Source organism: Elephas maximus, chromosome 19 (assembly GCF_024166365.1).
Source record: "Elephas maximus indicus isolate mEleMax1 chromosome 19, mEleMax1 primary haplotype, whole genome shotgun sequence".
Lineage (NCBI taxonomy): Eukaryota > Metazoa > Chordata > Mammalia > Proboscidea > Elephantidae > Elephas > Elephas maximus.
Window position 1 is genome coordinate 49,657,053 of NC_064837.1, and position 20,249 is coordinate 49,677,301.

At 43.3% G+C, this 20,249-nt stretch overlaps 1 protein-coding gene across 2 annotated transcripts; it reads left to right on the forward strand.

The window, feature by feature from the left end:
• The first annotated feature begins 13,506 nt into the window (after positions 1-13,506).
• Positions 13,507-20,191, forward strand: PSME3 (proteasome activator subunit 3). Of its 2 annotated transcripts, none has more exons than XM_049859921.1 (11): positions 13,507-14,066; positions 14,766-14,798; positions 14,929-14,991; positions 15,212-15,316; positions 16,226-16,274; positions 16,809-16,921; positions 17,150-17,218; positions 17,355-17,422; positions 17,519-17,573; positions 17,696-17,782; positions 18,453-20,191. In XM_049859921.1, the coding sequence occupies exons 1-11, from the start codon at positions 14,025-14,027 to the stop codon at positions 18,531-18,533; spliced, it is 765 nt and encodes a 254-aa protein (XP_049715878.1). In that variant the 5' UTR covers positions 13,507-14,024; the 3' UTR covers positions 18,534-20,191. The 2 variants fall into 2 exon arrangements, with proteins under 2 accessions (XP_049715878.1, XP_049715879.1); XM_049859922.1 differs by lacking the exon at positions 13,507-14,066 and adding an exon at positions 14,547-14,662.
• The last annotated feature ends 58 nt before the right edge of the window (positions 20,192-20,249 follow it).

Below are 20,249 nucleotides of genomic sequence, written 5' to 3' on the forward strand. Positions count from 1 at the left end.
AGCTTGCAAGTGGTCCTTCAAAGCACAATTGCTCCCTATCCACCTGGAGCAACAGAGGAAGAAGGAAACTCAGGAATAGGAGGGGAAAATGAAATGTGTAGCTAATTGCCTCCATGAACAACTACCTCCCTTGCCATGAGACAAGAACTGGACAGTGCCCAGTTACCATTACTGAACATTTTGATGAAAGATTTTGTAGAAGAATCCTTGATCAAAAGGAAGAAAATGCAGAACAGAATTTCAAATTCTCAGGCTTTCAGGAGCCATGAAGCCTGGATGAACCCCTGAAGCTATTGCCCTGAGATAATCTTTAAACCTTAAACCAAAAATACTCCTTGAAGTCTTTAAACCAAACAACAGTTTAGCTTAATTAGTAAGGAGTGTCTGCCTTGAGCATTGTGCTCTTTTAAGAACTATTTATATGGGATCAAATTGACAACAGCAACTTGAAAGATTAGATAGGAACCTTGTTGTTATTGTTAGGAGTCATCAAGTCGTTCCGACTCATAGTGACCCTATGTACAACAGAATGAAACACTGCCTGGTCATGTGCTGTTATGCTCGAGCCCCTTGTTGCAGCCATTGTGTCAATCCATTTCATTGAGGGTCTTCCTCTTTTTCACTAACCCTTGATTTTACCAAGCATGATGTCCTTCTCCAGAGACTGATCTCTCCTGACAACATGTCCAAAGTATGTGTGTGGGCGCCATCTTTGCTTCTAAGGAGTATTCTGGTTGTGCTTCTTCCAGGACAGATTTGTTCTTTCTTTTGGCAGTCCATGGTACAGTCACTATTCTTCACCAACACCACAATTCAAAGGCTTCAATTCTTCTTCAGTCTTTCTTATTCATCGTCCAGCTTTCACATGCATATGGGGTGATTGAAAACACTGTGGTTTGGGTCAGGACCACCTTAGTCTTCAAGGTGAAATCTTTGCTTTTTAACATTTTAAAGAGGTCTTTTGCAGCAGATTTGCCCAATGCAATGCATCTTTTGATTTCTTGACTGCTGCTTCCATGAGTATTGATTGTGGATCCAAGTAAAATGAAATTCTTGACAACTTCAATCTTTTCTCTATTTATCATGATGTTGCTTATTGGTCCAGTTGTGAGGATTTTTGTTTTCTTAATATTGAGGTGTAATCCACACTGAAGGCTGTGGTCTTTGATCTTCATTAGTAAGTGCTTCAAATCCTCTTCACTCTAAGGAAGCAAGTTTGTGTCATCTGTATAACACAGGTTGTAAATGAGTTTTCCTAGTATCCTGATGCCTCATTCTTCTTCATATAGTCCAGTTTCTAAGATTATTCACTCTGCATACAGATTGAATAAGTATGGTGAAAGGATACAACTCTGACTCACACCTTTCTTGACTTTAAACCACACAGTATCCCCTTGTTCTATTTGAACTACTACCTCTTGATTCACATATAGGTTCCTCATGAGCACAATTAAGTGTTCTGGAATTCCCATTCTTCACAATATTATCCATAATTTATTATGATCCACACAGTTGAATGCCTTTGCATAGTCAAATAAAACACAGGTAAACATTTTTTCTGGTATTCTCTGCTTTCAGCCAGGATCCATCTGACATCAGCAATAATATCTCTGGTTCCATGTCCTCTTCTGAATCTGGCTTGAATTTCTGGCAGTTTCCTATCGATATACTGCTGCAGCCTCTTTTGAATGATCTTCAGCAAAATTTTACTTGTGTGTGATATTAATTATATCGTTCGATAATTTCTGCTTTCGGTTGGATCACCTTTCTTGGGAATAGGCATAAATATGGATCTCATTCAGTTGGCTGGCCAGGTAGCTGTCTTCCTCATTTCTTGGTATAGACAAGTGAGCACTTCCAGCACTGCATCCATTTGTTGAAACATCCCAGTTGGTATTCCATCAATTCCTGGAGCCTTGTTTTTCACCAATCCCTTCAGTGCAGCTTGGACTTCTTGAGTACTGTTGGTTCTTAATCATATGCTATCTCCTGAAATGGTTGAACATTGACCAATTTTTTTTTTTTTGGTATAGTGATTCTGTGTATTCCTTCCATCTTCTTTTTATGTTTCCTGCATCATTTCATATTTTCCCCGTAGAATCCTTCAGTATTGCAACTCAAGGCTCGAACTTTTTCTTCAGTGTTTTCAGCTTGAGAAATGTTGAACATGTTCCTGCCTTTTAGTTTTCTTTCTCCAGGTTTTTGCACATGTCATAATAATTTACTTTGCCTTCTTGAGGTGCCCTTTGAAATCATCTGTTCCTCTCTTAGTCATTTCTTCCTTTCCCTTTAGCTACTCAACATTCAAGAGCAAGTTTCAGAGTCTCTTCTGATATCCATTTTGGTCTTTTCTTTCTTGTCTTTTTAATGACTTTTTGCTTTCTTCACGTATGATGTCCTTGATGTCATTCCACAACTTCTCTGGTCTTCGGTCATTAGTGTTCAACACGTCAAATCTATTGTTGAGATGGTCTCTAAATTCAGGTGGGATATACTCAAGGTCATACTTTGGCTGTCATCAACTTGTTCTAGTTTTCTTCAGCTTCAAGTTAAACTTGCCTATGAGCAATTGATGGTCTTTTCCGAAGTTGGCCCCTGGCCTTGTTCTGACTGACGATACTGAATTTTTCATCGTCTCTTTCCACAGATGAAGTTGATTTGATTCCTGTGTATTCCATCTGGCGAGGTCCATGTGTATAGTCACCACTTACGTTGTTGAAGAAAGGTATTTGTAATGAAGAAGTCGTCGGTCTTACAAAATTCTATCATTCGACCTCTGGCATCGTTTCTATCATCAAGGCCATGTTTTCCAACTACCCACCCTTCTTCTTTGTTTCCAGCTTTTGCATTCCAATCACCAGTAATTATCGATGCATCCTGATTGCATGTTCAATCAATTTCAGACTGCAGAAGTTGGTAAAAATCTTCAATTTCTTCATCTTTGGCCTTAGTGGTTGGTGCGTAAATTTGAATAATTGTCGTATTAGGTGGTCTTCCTTGTAGGTGTATGGATGTTATCCTATCACAGACAGCATTGTACTTCAGGATAAGTCTTGAAATGTTCTTTTTGGTGATGAATGCAACACCATTCCTCTTCAAGTTGTCATTCCCAGCATAGACCATATGATTGTCCCATTTAAAATGGCCAATACCAGTCCATTTCAGCTCACTAATGCCTAAGATATTGATGTTTATGGGTTCCATTTCATTTTTGACGATTTCCAGTTTTCCTAGATTCATACTTCATACATTCCATGTTCCAATCATTAATGAATGTTTGCAGTTATTTCTTCTCACTTTGAGTTGTGCCGCAGGAGCAAATGAAGGCCCTGAGAACTTGACTCCATCCACGTCATTAAGGCTGACTACATTTTGAGGAGGCAGCTCTTCCCCAGTCATATTCTGGGTGCCTTCCAACCCGAGGGGCTCATCTTCTGGCACTATAACGAACAATGCCCTGCTTCTTTTCATGAGGTTTTCACTGGCTATTTCTTTTCAGAAGTAGACCACCGGGTCCTTCTTCCTAGTCTGTCTTCGTCTGGAAGCTCAGCTGAAGCCTGTCCACCGTGGATGACCCTGCTGGTATTTGAATACAGGTGGCATAATTTCCAGCATCACAGCAATACGCAAGCCTCCATAGTATGACAAACTAACAGGCACATGAAGGTAGGAACCTTAGGGGGCAGTAAGTTTATGTTAACGGAAGACGAACAACTCAGAAAAGGAGGGTGAGAACGGTTGTTCAACCCGAAGAATGTAATCAATGTCACTGAATTGTACTGTAGAAACTTGAATTGGTGTATGTTTTTGCTGTGTACATTCTCAAAGGCAACAAAAAATGAAATTATTTTTAAAAAAGAAAGAAAGCAAGGCATTCTTATTCTGTTTCTGTGATTCAGTTAACATCATGAGGCTATACTTAAAAACATACTTGGTATACTTTCTAGACTATTTTAAAGCTCTGAATTCCTTAAAAAAAAGAAACAATTTGGAAATAGCTGCAGCTCATAAGACAGAAGGCAAATTTCCTTAATATACAGAACTCCATTCAAGCAATAAAAATATCAACAGGCCGGTAATAAAATGGCCAAAGAATATGAAAAAGCAGTCATAGAAAAACAAATACAAATGGTTGATAAGGAAATGAAAAGATGTTTCATTTCACTCATAATTAAGAAATTAAACTGCCATGAGATAGCATTTTTCACTTACGGGATTGGTAAAGATGAACCAGTTAATTATATTCATTGTTGATGAGGGTTTGGGGAACTCTCAAATACTGTTGGCTAGGAGTATAAATTAGTATAATCTTTTTGGAGGGCAATTTGGGAATATTTATCAAAAATTAATATTTTCATATTCTCTGGCTCATAAATTTCCTTTCTAGGAATTTTTCTGATACATGAGTGTCCAAATACATATATACAAGAAGTTCACTGCTAATTTTCCTTCAATAATAGAGAATTGTTTGAATAAATGAAGGTATTGTTCATTCAGTGGAATAATATTCACCCATTAAAAAGAATGAAGTAAACATATATGGAAAGAAATCTATGAAATATTGTTCACTGATTTATTCAACACATTTATTGAGAGCTTACTATGTGTCGAGGATTGTTCTAGGCACTGGGGATACAATAGAATAACAACAAAAATACCAGACAACTATCTATACTCCCATGGAACTTTATTCTAGTGGGAAAGCCAGGCGACAGGTAAGTATATTTAATAACAACAAAAACATACTGATAACTACTAAGGAGAAAAATAAAGGAAAGGATACTTAAACATGTGTGTGGGTTAGAGGGTGGAGAGTGTAATTTTAGAAAGGTGGTCATGGAAGGTCTTACTAAGAAAGGGATATTTGAATAGAGACTTGAAGGTGAGGAGGGGAGTCCTGCATATGTCTGAGGAAACAGTATTCTACACCAAGGGAATAGCAAAGCAAAGGCCCTGAGATCAGTGGGTGCCTGCTCGAGGAATTGCAAAGAGACTGGTGTGGTTAGAGGAGAAGCAAGTAAAAGAGTGATAGGCTATATATCAGGGAGGTAATAGGGGGTTGGGTGTGGACCCTGAGGGTTTATGGGTGATTGCTGAGCTCTGGCTTTTACTCTGAGTGAGATAGGAAGCCAGGGTTTTCAGCAGAGTGACATGATCTGACTGACTTTGTTGTTAGTTTGTTTTTAACAAGTTTATTGAGGTATAACTTACATACCATAAAATCCACTCGTTTTAAGTGTACGTTCAATGATTTTTCGTAAATTTACCGAGTTGTGCAACCATCACCATAATTCAGTTTTAGAATATTTTCCATAACCCCAGTAAGATCCTTTGTGCCCATTACATAAGATCCTTTGTGCCCATTACTTTAATCCTGGTTCCCGCCCCCAACCCTAAACTGGGCAACCGCTAACTTACTTTCTGTCTTCATGGGTTTGCCTTTTCTGGATATTTCATATAAATGAAATTTTATGATACACAGTTAAAGTGCAATAGGTTTCTCTTTAAATATGGCCTTTCTGGCCCTGGGTTTGTAGTTCTGCCAAGATTATTTGCTAGGCCACAATCTTGCGAAGCGATTAGACAGTTTACTATGCAAATAAGATAACATGAAACCCTTGCAGGGGTTGGACAGTTTACTATGAAACTAAGGTGTGTAAAATCCTTGTGGGGATTGGTCGATTACTAAGCAAATTAGGTTCCTGTGGTCTACTGAGGGGCTTTGTCAGTTGTGGTGGGAGGAGTAGGCTTATAAAAGATCCAATCCCACAGAGATTGAGGGGGACCTCACTGCCATCAAGAAGAAGAGCCTGGAGTGGAGCATGTCCTTTGGACCTGCGGTCTCAGTGCTGAGAATCTCCTATACGCAGGAGACAGATAAAGTTGTAACACTGAAGGGGGCAAGACATGGCTGCATGAGCCTTCTGGTGCATGGAGCATCAAAAAAGCTGAGCACTTTCGGGCAGGAGGCTTCTTGGCGGAGTGGGGTGCCTCCAGGCACTTGTTGGCAGAGCCAAAGAGTTGTTAATACTTGGCTGAGCAGGGCAGAGGCCAGGGGCCCTGTGGCAGTAGGCCGGAGTAGGGCCTGAGCAAAGTCCTGTCTGCAGTACTGCCAAGAGAAAGCTGAGTGCTGTCCTGGTTGCAAGATGTACTCATTGATGAACTCTGACCTGTCTCCTGAGTTGTTCCTATTACCTCCAAGCTGATTCTGATCCCAAGTTGTAGCATGTTACATCCCTAATAAATCACATAATCGTGGGTATGGTCTGTGAGTTCTGTGTGGCCATCACAGTGAATTATTGAATCCAGCAGAGAAGTAGAGAGTGCTGTTGGGAGGACGGCTGGTGTCATAACTGGTAAAAAGGTTGGAGAGTGGAGGTATGTCTGACTTTCACCTCATAAGAATCAGCTTTGTGCTGATGGTGATTCTCATCTCTCCTCCTCATGAAGTTAGGCAGCTTCTGAAGCCACTAGAATACAATGGTGTTTTGTGACTGGCTTCTTTTGCTTAGCATAATATTTTCAAGGTTCATCCATATTGGAGCATGAATCAACACTTCACTCCTTTTTATGGCCAAATAACTTTCCATTATATGGCTATATCACATTTGTTTACCCATTCATCAGTTGATAGATGTTTGGGTCTTTCCATTTTTGGCTATTATGAATAGAGCTGCTATGAACATTCATGTCTGTGTTTTTGTGTAGACTTATGTTTTCAGTTATCTTGGGTATATATTTAGCAGCAGACTTACTGGGTCATATGGTAGCCCTATGTTTCAACTTTCGAGTCACTGCTAAACCATTTTCCAAAGCAGCTGCAGCATTTTACATTTCCACCAGTAATGTATAAGTGTTCCAATTTCTCCACACCTGTTATTTTGCCCCTTTGATTACTGGCTGAACATTTTGCCATGTATTTGCTTGGCGTAGTTTCTCTTTTACAATTTGTCTCTTCACATCCTTTGTTCATTTATCTATTGGGTTCTCAGTATTTGTCTCAATTTTTTAAATAAATTTGCATGAATGGTTTAAGATTTTCCAGATGTGAGTTTTAAATTTTTATAAAGGCCAATCATCATATCGTTTTTCTTCATGACTTTTGTTGCTTAGAAAGTTATCTGCATTCCAGAAGTGACTTTTCTATTAATCAAAATATATGTTGTTGCTGTCACTGTTGTTGTAAGGTGCCATTGAGTTGATTTTTGATTCATAGCACTCGCCTGTGACAGAGTAGAACTGCCCCATAGCTCTTCTTGGATGTAATCCTTACGGGAGCAGATCATCAGGCCTTTCTCCTGTGGAGCCGCTGGTTGGGTTTGAACTGCCAACCCTTCAGTTAGCAGCCAAGTGTTTAACCAATGTGCCACCAGGGCTCCTTTGTAAATGTATGTAACCCTTCTGAAATTGGTACTGGATGTGATACGTGGAACTAGAACAATCTCAGTTTTTTCCCAGTATGGCTAACTAGTTCCACCCATTGCCATCCCATAGGGCAGAGTAGAACTGCCCATAGGGTTTCCAAGGCTGTAAATCTTCACAGAAGCAGACTGCCACATCTTTTTCCCACAGAGCAGCTGATGGGTTCAAACCAGCAACTTTTTGGTTAGCGGCCAAGCACTTTACCCACTGCACCACCAGGGCTCCTTGCTAACTAGTTGGAGATAGTCTTTACAGTCCCTTCTTCCTCTTGGATCTTTCAGCAGAGGCCTCCCTCTAGAGGAGGGAAGTGGCATAATCTCCAAGGAATTCTCACTTAGGCCTGATGCAGCTGGTTTTTAGGTCTACATTTCTTCCTGCTTAGTTGCTTCTAACAGCATCCCAGAAAGGTGTAGACAAGTAACAGGCTTCTAAAGAGGTAGGGTGTATAGAGGTTAAATATGAGGATTTGAACGTCTAGTTGGCCTAGGTTCAAAAACTATCTTTGCCATTCACCAACCCTGTGACCTTGAGCAAGTTATTCAATGCTCTGTGCCTTGTTTTCTCATTTATAACATGGGAATAATAGTATATATCACATAGGGTGGTGTGATGATTAAATGAGCTAATACACACAGAGCACAGAGAACAATGCCCGGCACATGGTAAATACTCTGTGTGACTTGCTGCTTGGGGAATATATGACAATTGGTGCGTATAGTGCTTGAGGGATTGTGAATAATCAGCAACACACCCTAAGTCATTGATTGAGAACCTACTATGTGCCAGGCATGGTTCTAGGTCTGAGAGGGCACAGCAGTGAACTGCTCTAATAGTTTCTATTCTAGAGAAAATAATTTGATGATAAACAACTAAACAAATGACTAAGATAATTTCAGATAATGCTACGTGATGTGAATAGAGATAGATGGAGGGTTGTGTCAGTTACTGAGATGGAGAAGACTAGGAAAAGAATGGATGGGAAAAGATGGGAAAAACAAAAATTCTGATTTGACCACGTTGAGTTTGAGATGTCAATCAGATATCTGTGTATTAGTTGACGCTGAGTTGATTCCAACTGTTGTTGTTCTTAGGCACCTTGGAGTTAGTTTTGACTCATAGCGACCCTATAGGACAGAGTGGAACTGCCACATAGGATTTCCAAGGAGCACCTAGACAGGTTAAATAGTTGGAGGTCAATAGAGATGTGAGGACTGAAGATATAAATTTGAGGCCATTGGCATACCAAACCAAAAACAAACCCATTGCCATCGAGTTGATTCCGACTCATAGTGACAGTATAGGATAGAATAGAACTGTCCCATAGGGTTTCCAAGGAGCAGCTGGTGGATTTGAACTGTGCATCTTTTGGTTAGCAGCTGAGCTCTTAACCACCACACCACCAGGGCCCCGTTTAAATCTATGAACAAGGGTAAGACCTCTTAGGGAGAAAGCGTAGGCAGAGAGTAGAGGACGTAAGGCTGAGCCCTGGAGTATGTCACCATTAAGAAGTGGAGCAGAGGAGGAAGAGCCAACAAAGGAAATGGTAAGAGTCACCACTGAAGTTGGAGGAAAATCAGAGGAAGAGGTTGCTGTATATGGTTAAAGAAAACAAAACAAAAACCAAACCCAGTGCTATCGAGTTGATTCTGACTCATACCGACTTTATAGGACAGAGTAGAACTGCCCCATAGTTTCAAAGGAGCGCCTGGCGGATTTGAACTGCTGACTTTTTGGTTAGCAGCCGTAGCATTTAACCATGCCACCTGGGCTTCCTGTTTAAAGAAAAGGAGTGATTAACTAATGTAAAAGCAATGACAGAAGCCATCTAACTTCAGGAAGGAGAATAAGAATCATCAGCCCAAAGCTAACTCCTACAGTCAGACATACCTCCTGTCTCCAACCTTTACCAGTTCTGACACCAGCCATCCTCCCCACGGCACTCTATTTCTCTGCTCGGTTTGATAATTCATTGCAATGGCCACACAGAACTCAAAGATCATAGTCACAGTTATGGGTTTTTTAGGGAAGTAATAGGTTACAACTCGGGATCAGGATCAACTTGGAAGTAATATGAACAATTCAGGAGATAAGATACAGTTCATTAACCAGGACGCTTCCAACCAGGACAGCTCTCAGCTGTCTCTCGGCCATGCCTGCAGGAAGGCCTCACGTCTCAGCCTGGCCTCTGCCACCAGGCTCTGCTCAGGCCTAGCCTCTGTCTTGCTTGGGCAAGTGCTAGAGCTCTGTTGGCTCTGCCGTTAAGTGCCCAGAGGCACCCTACTCCATAAGCAAGCCTCCTGCACAAAGGAGCTCAGCTCTCTTGCTCTGTGGGTTGAGCCCACTGTAGCCATCTGCTGTCTTCCATGCTACAGCTCTCTCTCCTGGGTCTGGGAGGTTCACAGCACAGGGATTCCAGGCCCTTAGGACATGCTCTGCTCCATGTTCTTCTTGATGGTAGCGAGGTCCCCCTCAACCTCTGTGGGATTGTCTCTTTTATAAGCCTACTCCTCCCACCAAGACTATGAACTGACCAATTCCTTCATTAGGTACCTTACCTGCATAGTAAACTATTCAATCCTTGCAAGGGTTTTATACACCTTATTTGCATAGTAAACTGTCCAATCCCTTTGCAGGATTGTGACCTAGCAAATCGTCTTGGCAGAACTATAAACCCAGGGCCAGAAAGGCCACATATAAAGAGAAACCCAGTGCACTGCATTAACGTATTGGGTACCACTGAGAGGTTCAAGTAAGATGAAGAGAGGTTGTAACTGGTGCTGTTAACATGGAAGTCACTGGTAACCTACAAGAGTGATCTCAGGGAGAAAGTGCGATTGAAAAGCCTGATGTAGGATAAAGAGGGTAAAACCACTAGATCACAAAGCCTGAGAAAGTGAAAAGGGATGCAATCCAACACACAAAAGGAAGAGTGAGGATTTAATGGTAGCAGGGATAGTTCTTTCAGTGAAAGAGGAGTAAAGTATTTGCAGGTTGGCAGATTTAGTGGCCACCACTTGTCTGTCAGTTTGTGCTAAAAAGCAAGATGTCACCTTGAGGACTAAGGTTCACTTGACCCAAGTCATGATATTTTCAATCACCTCACATGCATGTGAAAGCTGGACAATGAATAAGGAAGACCAAAGAAGAATTTATGCCTTTGAATTAGTGTTGAAGAATATCGAATACGCCACAGACTGCCAAAAGAACAGACAAATCTGTCTTGGAAGAGGGGACAGCCAGAGAACGCTCCTTAGAAGCAAGGATGGCAAGACTTTGCGTCACTTTATCAGGAAGGACCAGTCCCCGGAGAAGGACATCATGCTTGGTAAAGTAGAGGGTCAGTGAAAAAAGAGGAAGACCCTCAATGAGATAGAATGACACAGTGGCTGCGACAATGGGCTCAAAAATAGCAATGACTGTGAGGATGGCACAGGACCAGGCAGTGTTTGGTTCTGTTGTACACAGGGCCACTGAGTTGGAATTGCCTCAGTGGCACCTAACAACAACAGGTTTACTGGTGGAATGAAGTACTCATTTGCTCCTGTTTTCTCAATGAAGTTTAAGCAAAGACCATACGCTGGAGGTGAGGGGGGGATGTTGGAGGTTGAGGGAGATGACAAGATAGGACAGTCATTTTGGAGTGTGGGAGAGGAAACTTGACGGAAGCATGCCATAGGCTCTCAGGTAGTGTTGTACACTCATTAGAGATTTGGGGACACGAATTTAAAGTGTCACGAGTCATCAGTGATTATGTGTGATTTACAAACACCCAGGAATGAATAGTGCTTGTTAAAAATACTAGGTCCCTGGTCTAACGGAGACTGGAGAAAGCCCAAGTATATGGCCCCTGGATACCCTTTTAACCCAGTACTGAAGTCACTCCCGAGGTTCACCTTTCAGCCCAAGATTAGACAGGTCTACAGGGCAAACAATAACACATGTAAGCAATGTGCATCATAGCTCAATCATGTATATGAGACTAAATGTGCACACAAGCCCAAAAGCAAAGATGAGAAGGCAGAACGGGACAGGAAAATTGGATGAATGGATACAGGGAACTGAGGGTGGAGACGGGGAGTGTGTTGACACATCACATCTTTGGCAACCAATGTCACAATACAATTTGTATATTAATTATTTAATGAGAAACTGATTTGCTCTGTAAACTTTCACCTAAAGCACAATAAAAAAATTGGAAAAAAAAAGATAGTGGTGCCCTCAGCAATTGTTTGCTGAATAAATAAGTGAAGTATCATTTAAAACATCTGGGTTGGAGAGAAGGAAGGGAAATAAAGAATGTGTATGTCTTCTTATAGCCTACTTGAAGGAGACAAAACATAATGACTTGAGAACAAAGTTGTATTTCAACAAGCACAAGCATACTAAACTCTCAAGTTGAAGTTACAAATGCTGAAGGAAATGCAGAGCATTGGCATAGGGAAAATAGGATGAAGTTAATTTGGGAAAAAATTCCTAAAGTTTCAGATCAGATTTCAAAGGTTACTTGGGACATACATTAACGGGAGAGGTAAAAGCATTCGAAAAGTGTTAGAAGTTAATGAAGCAAGATGGGTAGTACAGGATGTTGTATGCAGTCTTGAATAAATGAATGAATAAATAAAGCTTAAAAGCAGGGATGATGATAATTATCAGAGTTTAACGAGTAATCTCTTTATGCTAAGCACTAACAAGTTGTTCATCTGACAATAACTGTTTAGTTCCTGCCTTGTGCCCAGTGTGTCAGTTGTTTTACATATATTTCTAATATTCAACAACCCTACAAAATTATATTTTATTACTAGTAATTATTAAAATTCAATTTCGTAGATGAGATTGAGACTCAGCAGTTCAGTAACTTTGCCAACATTCCAGTAAGGAGGTGAGGCAGGCTTTGAAGCCAAGTCTCTTGGACTCCATAGGCCTCCATTTAACTGTGTATTCCTCTCCTCTCCCTAGCACTTGCAGAGTTCTGCCCAGGGTAAATGTCGTTACCGCTAACCCCTTTCTTTACATCCTTTAGCTCTCTGCTTAAACATCACTTCATTGAGAGGCTTCCTTGGCTATTCTAAAATAAACCTGGTGCCCTATAGTCGATTCCAACTCATAGTGACCCTACAGGACAGAGTAGAACTGCTCCATAAGGTCTCCAAGGAGCAGTGGGTGGATTTGAACTGCCAACCTTTTGGTTAAGAATGGAACTCTTAACCACTGTGCCTCCAGGGCTCTAAAATAGACCCCTGGAATTCTCTCTGTCAGCCATTTTCCCCCAAACACTCATTGAATTTTGCAAGTATTTTATCCGTTTACTTTTTGGTGTCTTTCCCTAACATTAAGCCCCATGAGACTAGAGTCATGTTTTCCTTTGGTTTCCCAAAGCCGTGCTGTTCAATGCAGGAACCACTAGCCACACGTGGCTGGCTCTAACTGAGATGTGCAGTAAGCGTAAAATAAGATTTTGAAGACTTGGTATCAAGAAAAAAAAAAAGTAAAATATATCATTAATATTGATTACATGTTTTTTTTTGTTAGAGTATTTTTATATGCTGTTAAAATATGATTAAAATTAACTTCACCTGTTTACTTTTTTAATATGGCTACTAAGAGATTTTAAACGACATTCGTGACTCACATTGTATTTCTAGCTTCTTGGACAAAACTAAGTGAAATAAGCAATGTTAAGAGATAAACCGGATAAATTGATGAGTGAAGAGATACGGCCTCTGCCTTCCCTTAGGAAAATGGATACAGCATTGTCCTAGAAATCAAGACATCTGGGTTCTGGTCCCGGGTTTATAGAAACACCGTGTAGCCCTGGACGAGCCCTTCCTTACTCTGGTTGTCATTTTGCACATCAGCTAGTTATCTCTGAGGTCTGGAAGTTTACGAGACGAAGAGGAGAAAAGTGGGGCAGTCTGGTACAACGGAATCTGTCTTCTGTTTGGTTCTAGCCTCAAACACTTGAGCTTCTTCTGTCCACGAGATAACACAGCAGGAACCGCGTACTTCAGCGAACTGAGCGCTGGGGAAGCCGGCTTCCTTGGGCGGACGTCACTGGGCTGCGACGGCACTGACGCTCTTGTCTGCGGGGCGGCACCAGCTCCGGAGTTCGCTTCCGCGAAGGCGAGCTCCAGGCCAACTGAGGACCAAACAGTTCTTGAGCCTCTAAGAGGCTCGGTTCTCAGTACACAACCCTCCGCCGTCCTCCCTCTTACTTCACCTTTACAGGTAAGGGAGCCCGTCAGAGCGCGCAACAGACCGAGAAATATGAGCTCCGCCCTTGGGCGCCCAAAGCCGAACCCCAGCGCGGCTGCGCAGGGCACGTGTGTGTACTCGCTGGAGTCCCGGCGATTGGCTGTGACGTAACTTCCGGTGTGAGCGGCGAAAGCCGGGAGGGCGAGCGAGAAAGAGAGCAAGCAGCAGGCTGCAGGCAGGCAGGCGGGCAGGCGGGAGGACGGCACGGAGGGAGCAAGCGAGCAGTAAGTGAGCCGGCGAGGTCATCGGCGTCCCGAGGACAGCAAAGATTCCCCCCGCCTTTCTGGCCCCCTCCCCGGAGCCCACAGCGCCTCCGGTTTACAGCGGAGCGGACACGGCCCGGCCCGGCCATGGCCTCGTTGTTGAAGGTGGATCAGGAAGTGAAGCTCAAGGTAGCGCACCGGTCCGAACATCCTCACCCCCCGCCTTGTTCCCTCAGCAGCCTGACTACTCCCCACTCCCATGGCGTCTTTGTCTCCCTGGGGACTCCAGCTCTGAGCTTCCGCTCGGCTCAGCCCAGCCCCCCACTGCCGGAGACGGCCCCAGTGGGAAGGATAATATAGGGTGGCCTTTAGTGGCCCGTCTGGTGATGGAGAGCCCCGGGGAGACCTCGGCGGGCACGTGTTCGCCTCAATGCTTTGGGCTAGTGACAGCTGGAAATCCCCCAACCCAGCAGTGTCCCCGCGCCCGGACACTGCTGCTGCCCCTGCCCTTGGCGTCAGGCTTACCCCATACCATAGGCTAGGTCTGGTGGGGATTGGCACGTTTGTGAGCTCACATCCTCCATCTACCTGTCTATTGTCCCCTGTCACATCTAGACAGCTTTTGACACAGGGAGGGGGGGAAAGAGGGTGGGAGGGAGGAGAGGAAGAAAGGCGGAGGCAGCCTTCAAGCCCCGCTTCCCTCTCCTAAGATGGAAAAATGGATCCTCAAAAAAATAAAGTATTTGCAGTCTGGGGGTCTGTCAGCTTCTCATTACAATTACAAGGTGAGGGAAAGGCAGCTAGATTTGAGATTCCCCATCTTGCCCTCACCTCTGTTGCCAGGCACTGAATTTGCTTTTACCGAATTGCTCTCTTTGTTAATTTTAGGTTGATTCTTTCAGAGAGCGGATCACAAGTGAGGTGAGTGAAATAGGGAGAAAAATTCATATGCTGATTAGTAGTTGAGAGTTTCCCAAAGTGGAGAATATTTGTAGAGAAAGACCTTCCCACAGTTACTAATTCAGCAGTATTCCCTCACCCTCACCTTTAGGCAGAAGACTTGGTGGCAAATTTTTTCCCAAAGAAGTTGTTAGAACTTGATAGTTTTTTGAAGGTGAGAGACCTTTTTCTTTCCTCTGTTTTCCCCAATCTCCCCTGTTTTTTTGGGTGTGGGAGGGCTCTGGTCTTTTTTTTAAATGGGACAAAGTGTATGTTGATTCTATTTTGTTTTGCACCGTCAAGCACTGCCTCATTTCTTGCCCTTCAAATGAAATACTTCTTTGTTCAGTTTGAAAAGACTAAGGTTTTTTGGGGGGTGGGCATTTCTGTTTCAGGAACCAATCCTAAACATCCATGACCTAACTCAGATCCACTCAGACATGAACCTCCCGGTCCCTGATCCCATTCTTCTCACCAATAGCCACGATGGCCTGGACGGTGTAAGTGTCGTTTTATATGTATCTTTCTCTTCTTAAGCCGTAGGTTCTTGGTTGTCTGCTCCCTGGTCAGTTCGAACATGTACAGAGGGAACAGTGGAATTTGGATCTGGGAACCAGGACTCTGACTCTTACGGGCGTGACAACTGTAGCACATTCCCTTTAGACCCTGATTTACATCCATGGCATGAGATTATTCTTCTCCTTTCACTCTCAGTGTAGAGGAGTAAACTCACTACAGCTTCTGTGAGGTCATGTGGTCTGTTCCCGCACCTTTAAGCAAGGCTTTTCTGCTCTTTCTATTCTTAATAAATTCTTCATGCCCTATAGCTCCAGTCCCTGTCTTTGCTGTGCTTCATTATTTTTCAGAACCCAGTCCTTATCATTCATGTAATTTTGTTATAACATTAGTCAGACTGTATTGTTTTTGTCTGCATTACTGTCTGATGGACAGAACTTGCACTTTTGGAAGACTGAAAGTGTCTTAATCATCTTTGTATCCTCAGCACCTAGCATTGTGCCAGGTGTACAGAAAGTGCGACATGTTTGTTGATTGAATATCGTGTTCAATATTCAATATTTGTGGAACCAGGAGATTTGTACATATTCCCTTAATTAACCTCACCCTGCATTAATCGTTCCTTTTCTGTATTTTTTATAGTATCCTTCCCTCACCCCTCTTCCCCCAATTGCTTAACGTCTTTCATTTCTTGAAAGGTTGGTCTTCCCAACTAGGGTATTAGTTACTTTGTGCCAAGAACCCTGTCTTAAAGCCTTAGATAATCTTAGTAAACTGTACATAAATTGATAAAACAACCCATGGGGTTGAGGAAGGAATTAAACTTGCTTGAAAGGTAACTGGGGATGTAGACGTCGAGGGCAGGCCAATTCACGCCTTTTTTGTATCCTTAGCCCACTTATAAGAAGCGAAGGCTGGATGAGTGTGAAGAGGCCTTCCAAGGTAAGAGCCACCCCTATACCACTGTTGACCTGCGTCCCTGAGAAGCGGGGTGGATCTGGTATTCTCGCCAGGAAACAGGGTCTGGTTTTATTTCCCAGAGTCGGCATTCCTAAGCACTCCAAACGCGGTCATTATTTAGCCCTACACCTAACTTTCTAATAAAGAGAGGGAGGGTTTGACTTGTGGACTGCCAAGGGAGAGAGGCTGTAGACGGAGTCTACGTATCCAGACGTTCATGGAAGTTCCACTTCCATGTTGTTTTTCCCACTTCAATAAAATCGATATATTAAGTCTTTGGTGTATACGTTTATTTTAATTTACTTGTCCTTAAGGCTTTTGGCAGGCTTTAAGTATTCATTGGTTAATACGTACATTCTCTTTCTGATTCTGATAGTGGTGCCATGGTTTGTAGATAGGGTTGTGACAAAAGGCAGAGGTCACAGCATCTCGTGGGTATGGGGAAGGAGAGAGAAAAGTGGAGGATGCTATGTCCTCCTCCTCTCCCCAGTCATTTGACCTTCGTGTCCCTGCCAGGAACCAAGGTATTTGTGATGCCCAATGGGATGCTGAAAAGTAACCAGCAGCTGGTGGACATTATTGAGAAAGTGAAACCTGAGATCCGACTACTGATCGAGAAATGCAACACGGTGAGGCAGAGGCCAGTGACCTGTGGAGCGAAATAGCCCCGCTTGAATGGTGAAAAACGATGGCTAGGGGGCTGGAGACATGGAGATGGTCTTGGGGGTTGGCAGGCTAGGTGTCTTGGCTCTTGCGTTCCTGGCATCTGGCCCCAGCAGCCCAAATCGTAGACTTCAGGCATTCAGCAGAAAAGGCAAAGGTTCTCATATATGTGCTTTGGTTCTCCTACCTTCCAGGTCAAAATGTGGGTACAGCTCCTGATTCCCAGGATAGAAGATGGGAACAACTTTGGGGTATCCATTCAGGTAACATGCTTGCTTGGTTGTAAACTGGAAGGAAAGGTTTGGAAGATGTTCCCATCTCCCTGCTTTATCTGTGGCTGCTGCAGGGTAACATGGGAGTGGCTTTCAACTCACTTGTTTTTTGTTTATGTTTTTTCAGGAAGAGACAGTTGCAGAACTAAGGACTGTTGAGAGTGAAGCTGCCTCTTATCTGGACCAGATTTCTAGGTAGGTCTGCTTGGACTTGGTCCAGGAACTGGGGGCTGTGAGGTGGTGGGTACTGGACCAGGGTCTCCTGCAGCTTCCTCTTCTCTCTCTTTCCAGATATTATATTACAAGAGCCAAATTGGTTTCTAAAATAGCTAAATATCCCCATGTGGTAAGTAAGGGTTTTGTGGCCTGAGGGTGGAAGTGATAGGAGAGGAAGGACTGGCTGGGAAAGAGCTGCTTGTGACCAGTCAGGCCTTGGGAAATAGCCCTTTCCTGTGCCTCTGCTTTCAGGAGGACTATCGCCGCACCGTGACAGAGATTGATGAGAAAGAGTATATCAGTCTTCGGCTCATCATATCAGAGCTAAGGAATCAATATGTGAGTAACCTAGGTCTCTGCCCACAGTTGTCCTGGTTTCTCTTAGTTCTGTGGATAATTTTCTTGCCATTCTCTGGAGGTTGACCTGGGAGGGAGGTAAAAATGAGTAGAACAGATTCTGCTCATTAACTGAGTGTTGAGAACCATGAAATCATTGAGGGTGTGTAGCTGGGTATCTCTTTTCTTTATGTCTGGGTGTCGGTGGGGAAGGGAGGGTATAGTGTAGTGATTAAGAGGCGAGTGTTACAGTCAGACAGCCGGCCCATAATATGTGTGACCTTGAGCAAGTCATTTAACATCTCAGACTTCATTTTCTTCATCTCTAAAATAGGATTGACTGTATCTACCTCACAGAGATGGTTTTAAAAAATAAGTGAGATGATATATTAAAGGACCTAACATGATTCTTGGTGCCTGTTAAATGCTCAGTAAATGTTAGTTGTTAATGAACACTTGGAGCCTTGGAAAGGAGTTGACGGTCCTAGAACCAGTTTTTGGACTCTAGGAAAAGTGGGGCAGCTACCCTGAATGCAGTTTCAAGTGAATGGCAGTGGGATTATGCCTGTGGGGGATTTGAGAATGATTGCTTGGTTATTTGTTGAGGGTTGTCTCTTTCTTTGTGAGGTGAGGGTGGAACAGATGTCTGATTCCCTGATCCCGCTTCTCCCAGGTCACTCTACATGACATGATACTGAAAAATATCGAGAAGATCAAACGGCCCCGGAGCAGCAATGCAGAGACACTATACTGAGGCCAGGGCCAGGGCCAGGGCCAGGGGACTCTGTGAGTCTGGCTCAAGACCGACATTGCCTTGGTTTGTTACATGACTATCGTGATGGGAAACTGGCTGGAAATCATAATCACACCGCTCTGTTTTTAGTTAGAGTCTAATGAAACTCTCATCTAGTTCTGTGACGTGTTTACCTCTTTTTTCAGGCCTCAGGAACTCTATTATTTTCTTCTCCAATACCCACACCCGACCTGTCCTAATTTCTGGAGAACTCCAGGTTTGTGTGTGCAGATTGTTAGCACAAGCTACTTGTGCTTTCTCTCTCCCTCTTTACTCCCTCCTGTGTCTTGGGCTTTGTGTTTTCTTCTTTCTGATGTTTCGTTGGTTAGAAGCCGTGAGAACTGGAAAGAGAGTGCTAGGTGTTTTTTAGGAACTGGGTTGGGGGGACTGACCCATCTTTTCCTGACACAGATGTCTCTTGCTTCTGTGGGACATTGGATCCCCCTGGCCTCAGGTGATAACTTAGGGTTTCCCATCTGCATACCTCCCATCTTGAGCCTGATCACAAGAAACACTTTAGACTTTCAGCCATGTCCTTAGCTTTTTCAGATGTTTTTATAATGAGGTTTCCACATACACATATTTGTGCATGTATACACACACAGATGTGCACGTACATGCCTTCCTACACAATTATCTAACACCCCCCCAACCCTGTCACACGTAAACCTTGCAGAAGGAGGTGATAGTTTTTGAGGCCATCATCCACCCAGACAAAAGTCCCGGACCCATCTTCTCTCCTGATACTGTAGCCTCTTGGTGCCCAGGGTGAGTTGGAGGAGAGGTGAGAGATGAGAAGCAGAGGGATTGGGGAAGGCACCCTTCCTCTGTGACTCAGGTCCTTCTTGGTGTTATTGCAAAGGCTGGCCTCTGACTCCCCGGTGCCTCTTCCCAGGCCAGTTGTAAATTGAGGTGCAGGGGAGGTGTCTGCAACTGTGAGGTCCCAATGCTGCTGCTGCTCCTCCTGGACGTTCTCTTTGGGAAGTATTTCTCTTATTTATAGTATTGTGCTTCCAGGGAAAGCAGTCGTGTGTGTGTATGTGTGTGTGTACATGGACACACGTGCATGTGCACATTTGTGTGTATGTGAACGTGTGCTCGGTAAGTCAAACCATAGAAGAGTTGCCTCCTATCTCTGGAAATCCCCGAGAGATAGCATTTATTGTTACAGCTTTTGCATCACCCACATCAGCCCCCAGCTTTACTATTTTTCCACTGTTGGAGAGTTGGTATCACAGTCAGCCTGCCCATGACTCTTTTTCAGTGTCTCCTGCCTACTTCTATTCTTCCTCGTCTCTGTCTTCCAAACCCCAATTGTATTTCTACCCGTGATGCATCATTTTTACTCGCGATATGTCGTGGAGAAGGTATCAGGATGTTGTCTTCCCGTGAATAGTACTCAGTAACAAACCATTGCATTTTAGTTGGGCAGTGCCCCTACCCACCCTCAAGATCCCGTCTAGCCTAAAGCCCCTCCCTCTTCCCACCATGTGTTTCTCAGTTCCCTTTTTGTTTGTTGGATTGTTTTCCCTGCCCTTCCTCCTCTCCCTACTGCTCTTGGATCATAATGTAAAATTCTTTTACCATGTCAAGAAATTATTAAATTGCAGGTACTTTGACTTCTTTCTAAAGTCACAGACCTTGGTGCGTTGCTGGTGGCTAGGGACATACCTATAC

What these genes read in the sequence shown, in the direction of transcription:
- PSME3 (XM_049859922.1), top strand. Translation starts at nt 14,588, where the DNA reads ATGGAAAAATGGATCCTCAAAAAAATAAAGTATTTGCAGTCTGGGGGT. An exon ending in TATCTGGACCAGATTTCTAG is followed by an intron (nt 17,423 to 17,518) that starts GTAGGTCTGCTT and finishes CTCTCTTTCCAG; the next exon opens with ATATTATATTACAAGAGCCA. An exon ending in CAGAGCTAAGGAATCAATAT is followed by an intron (nt 17,783 to 18,452) that starts GTGAGTAACCTA and finishes CGCTTCTCCCAG; the next exon opens with GTCACTCTACATGACATGAT.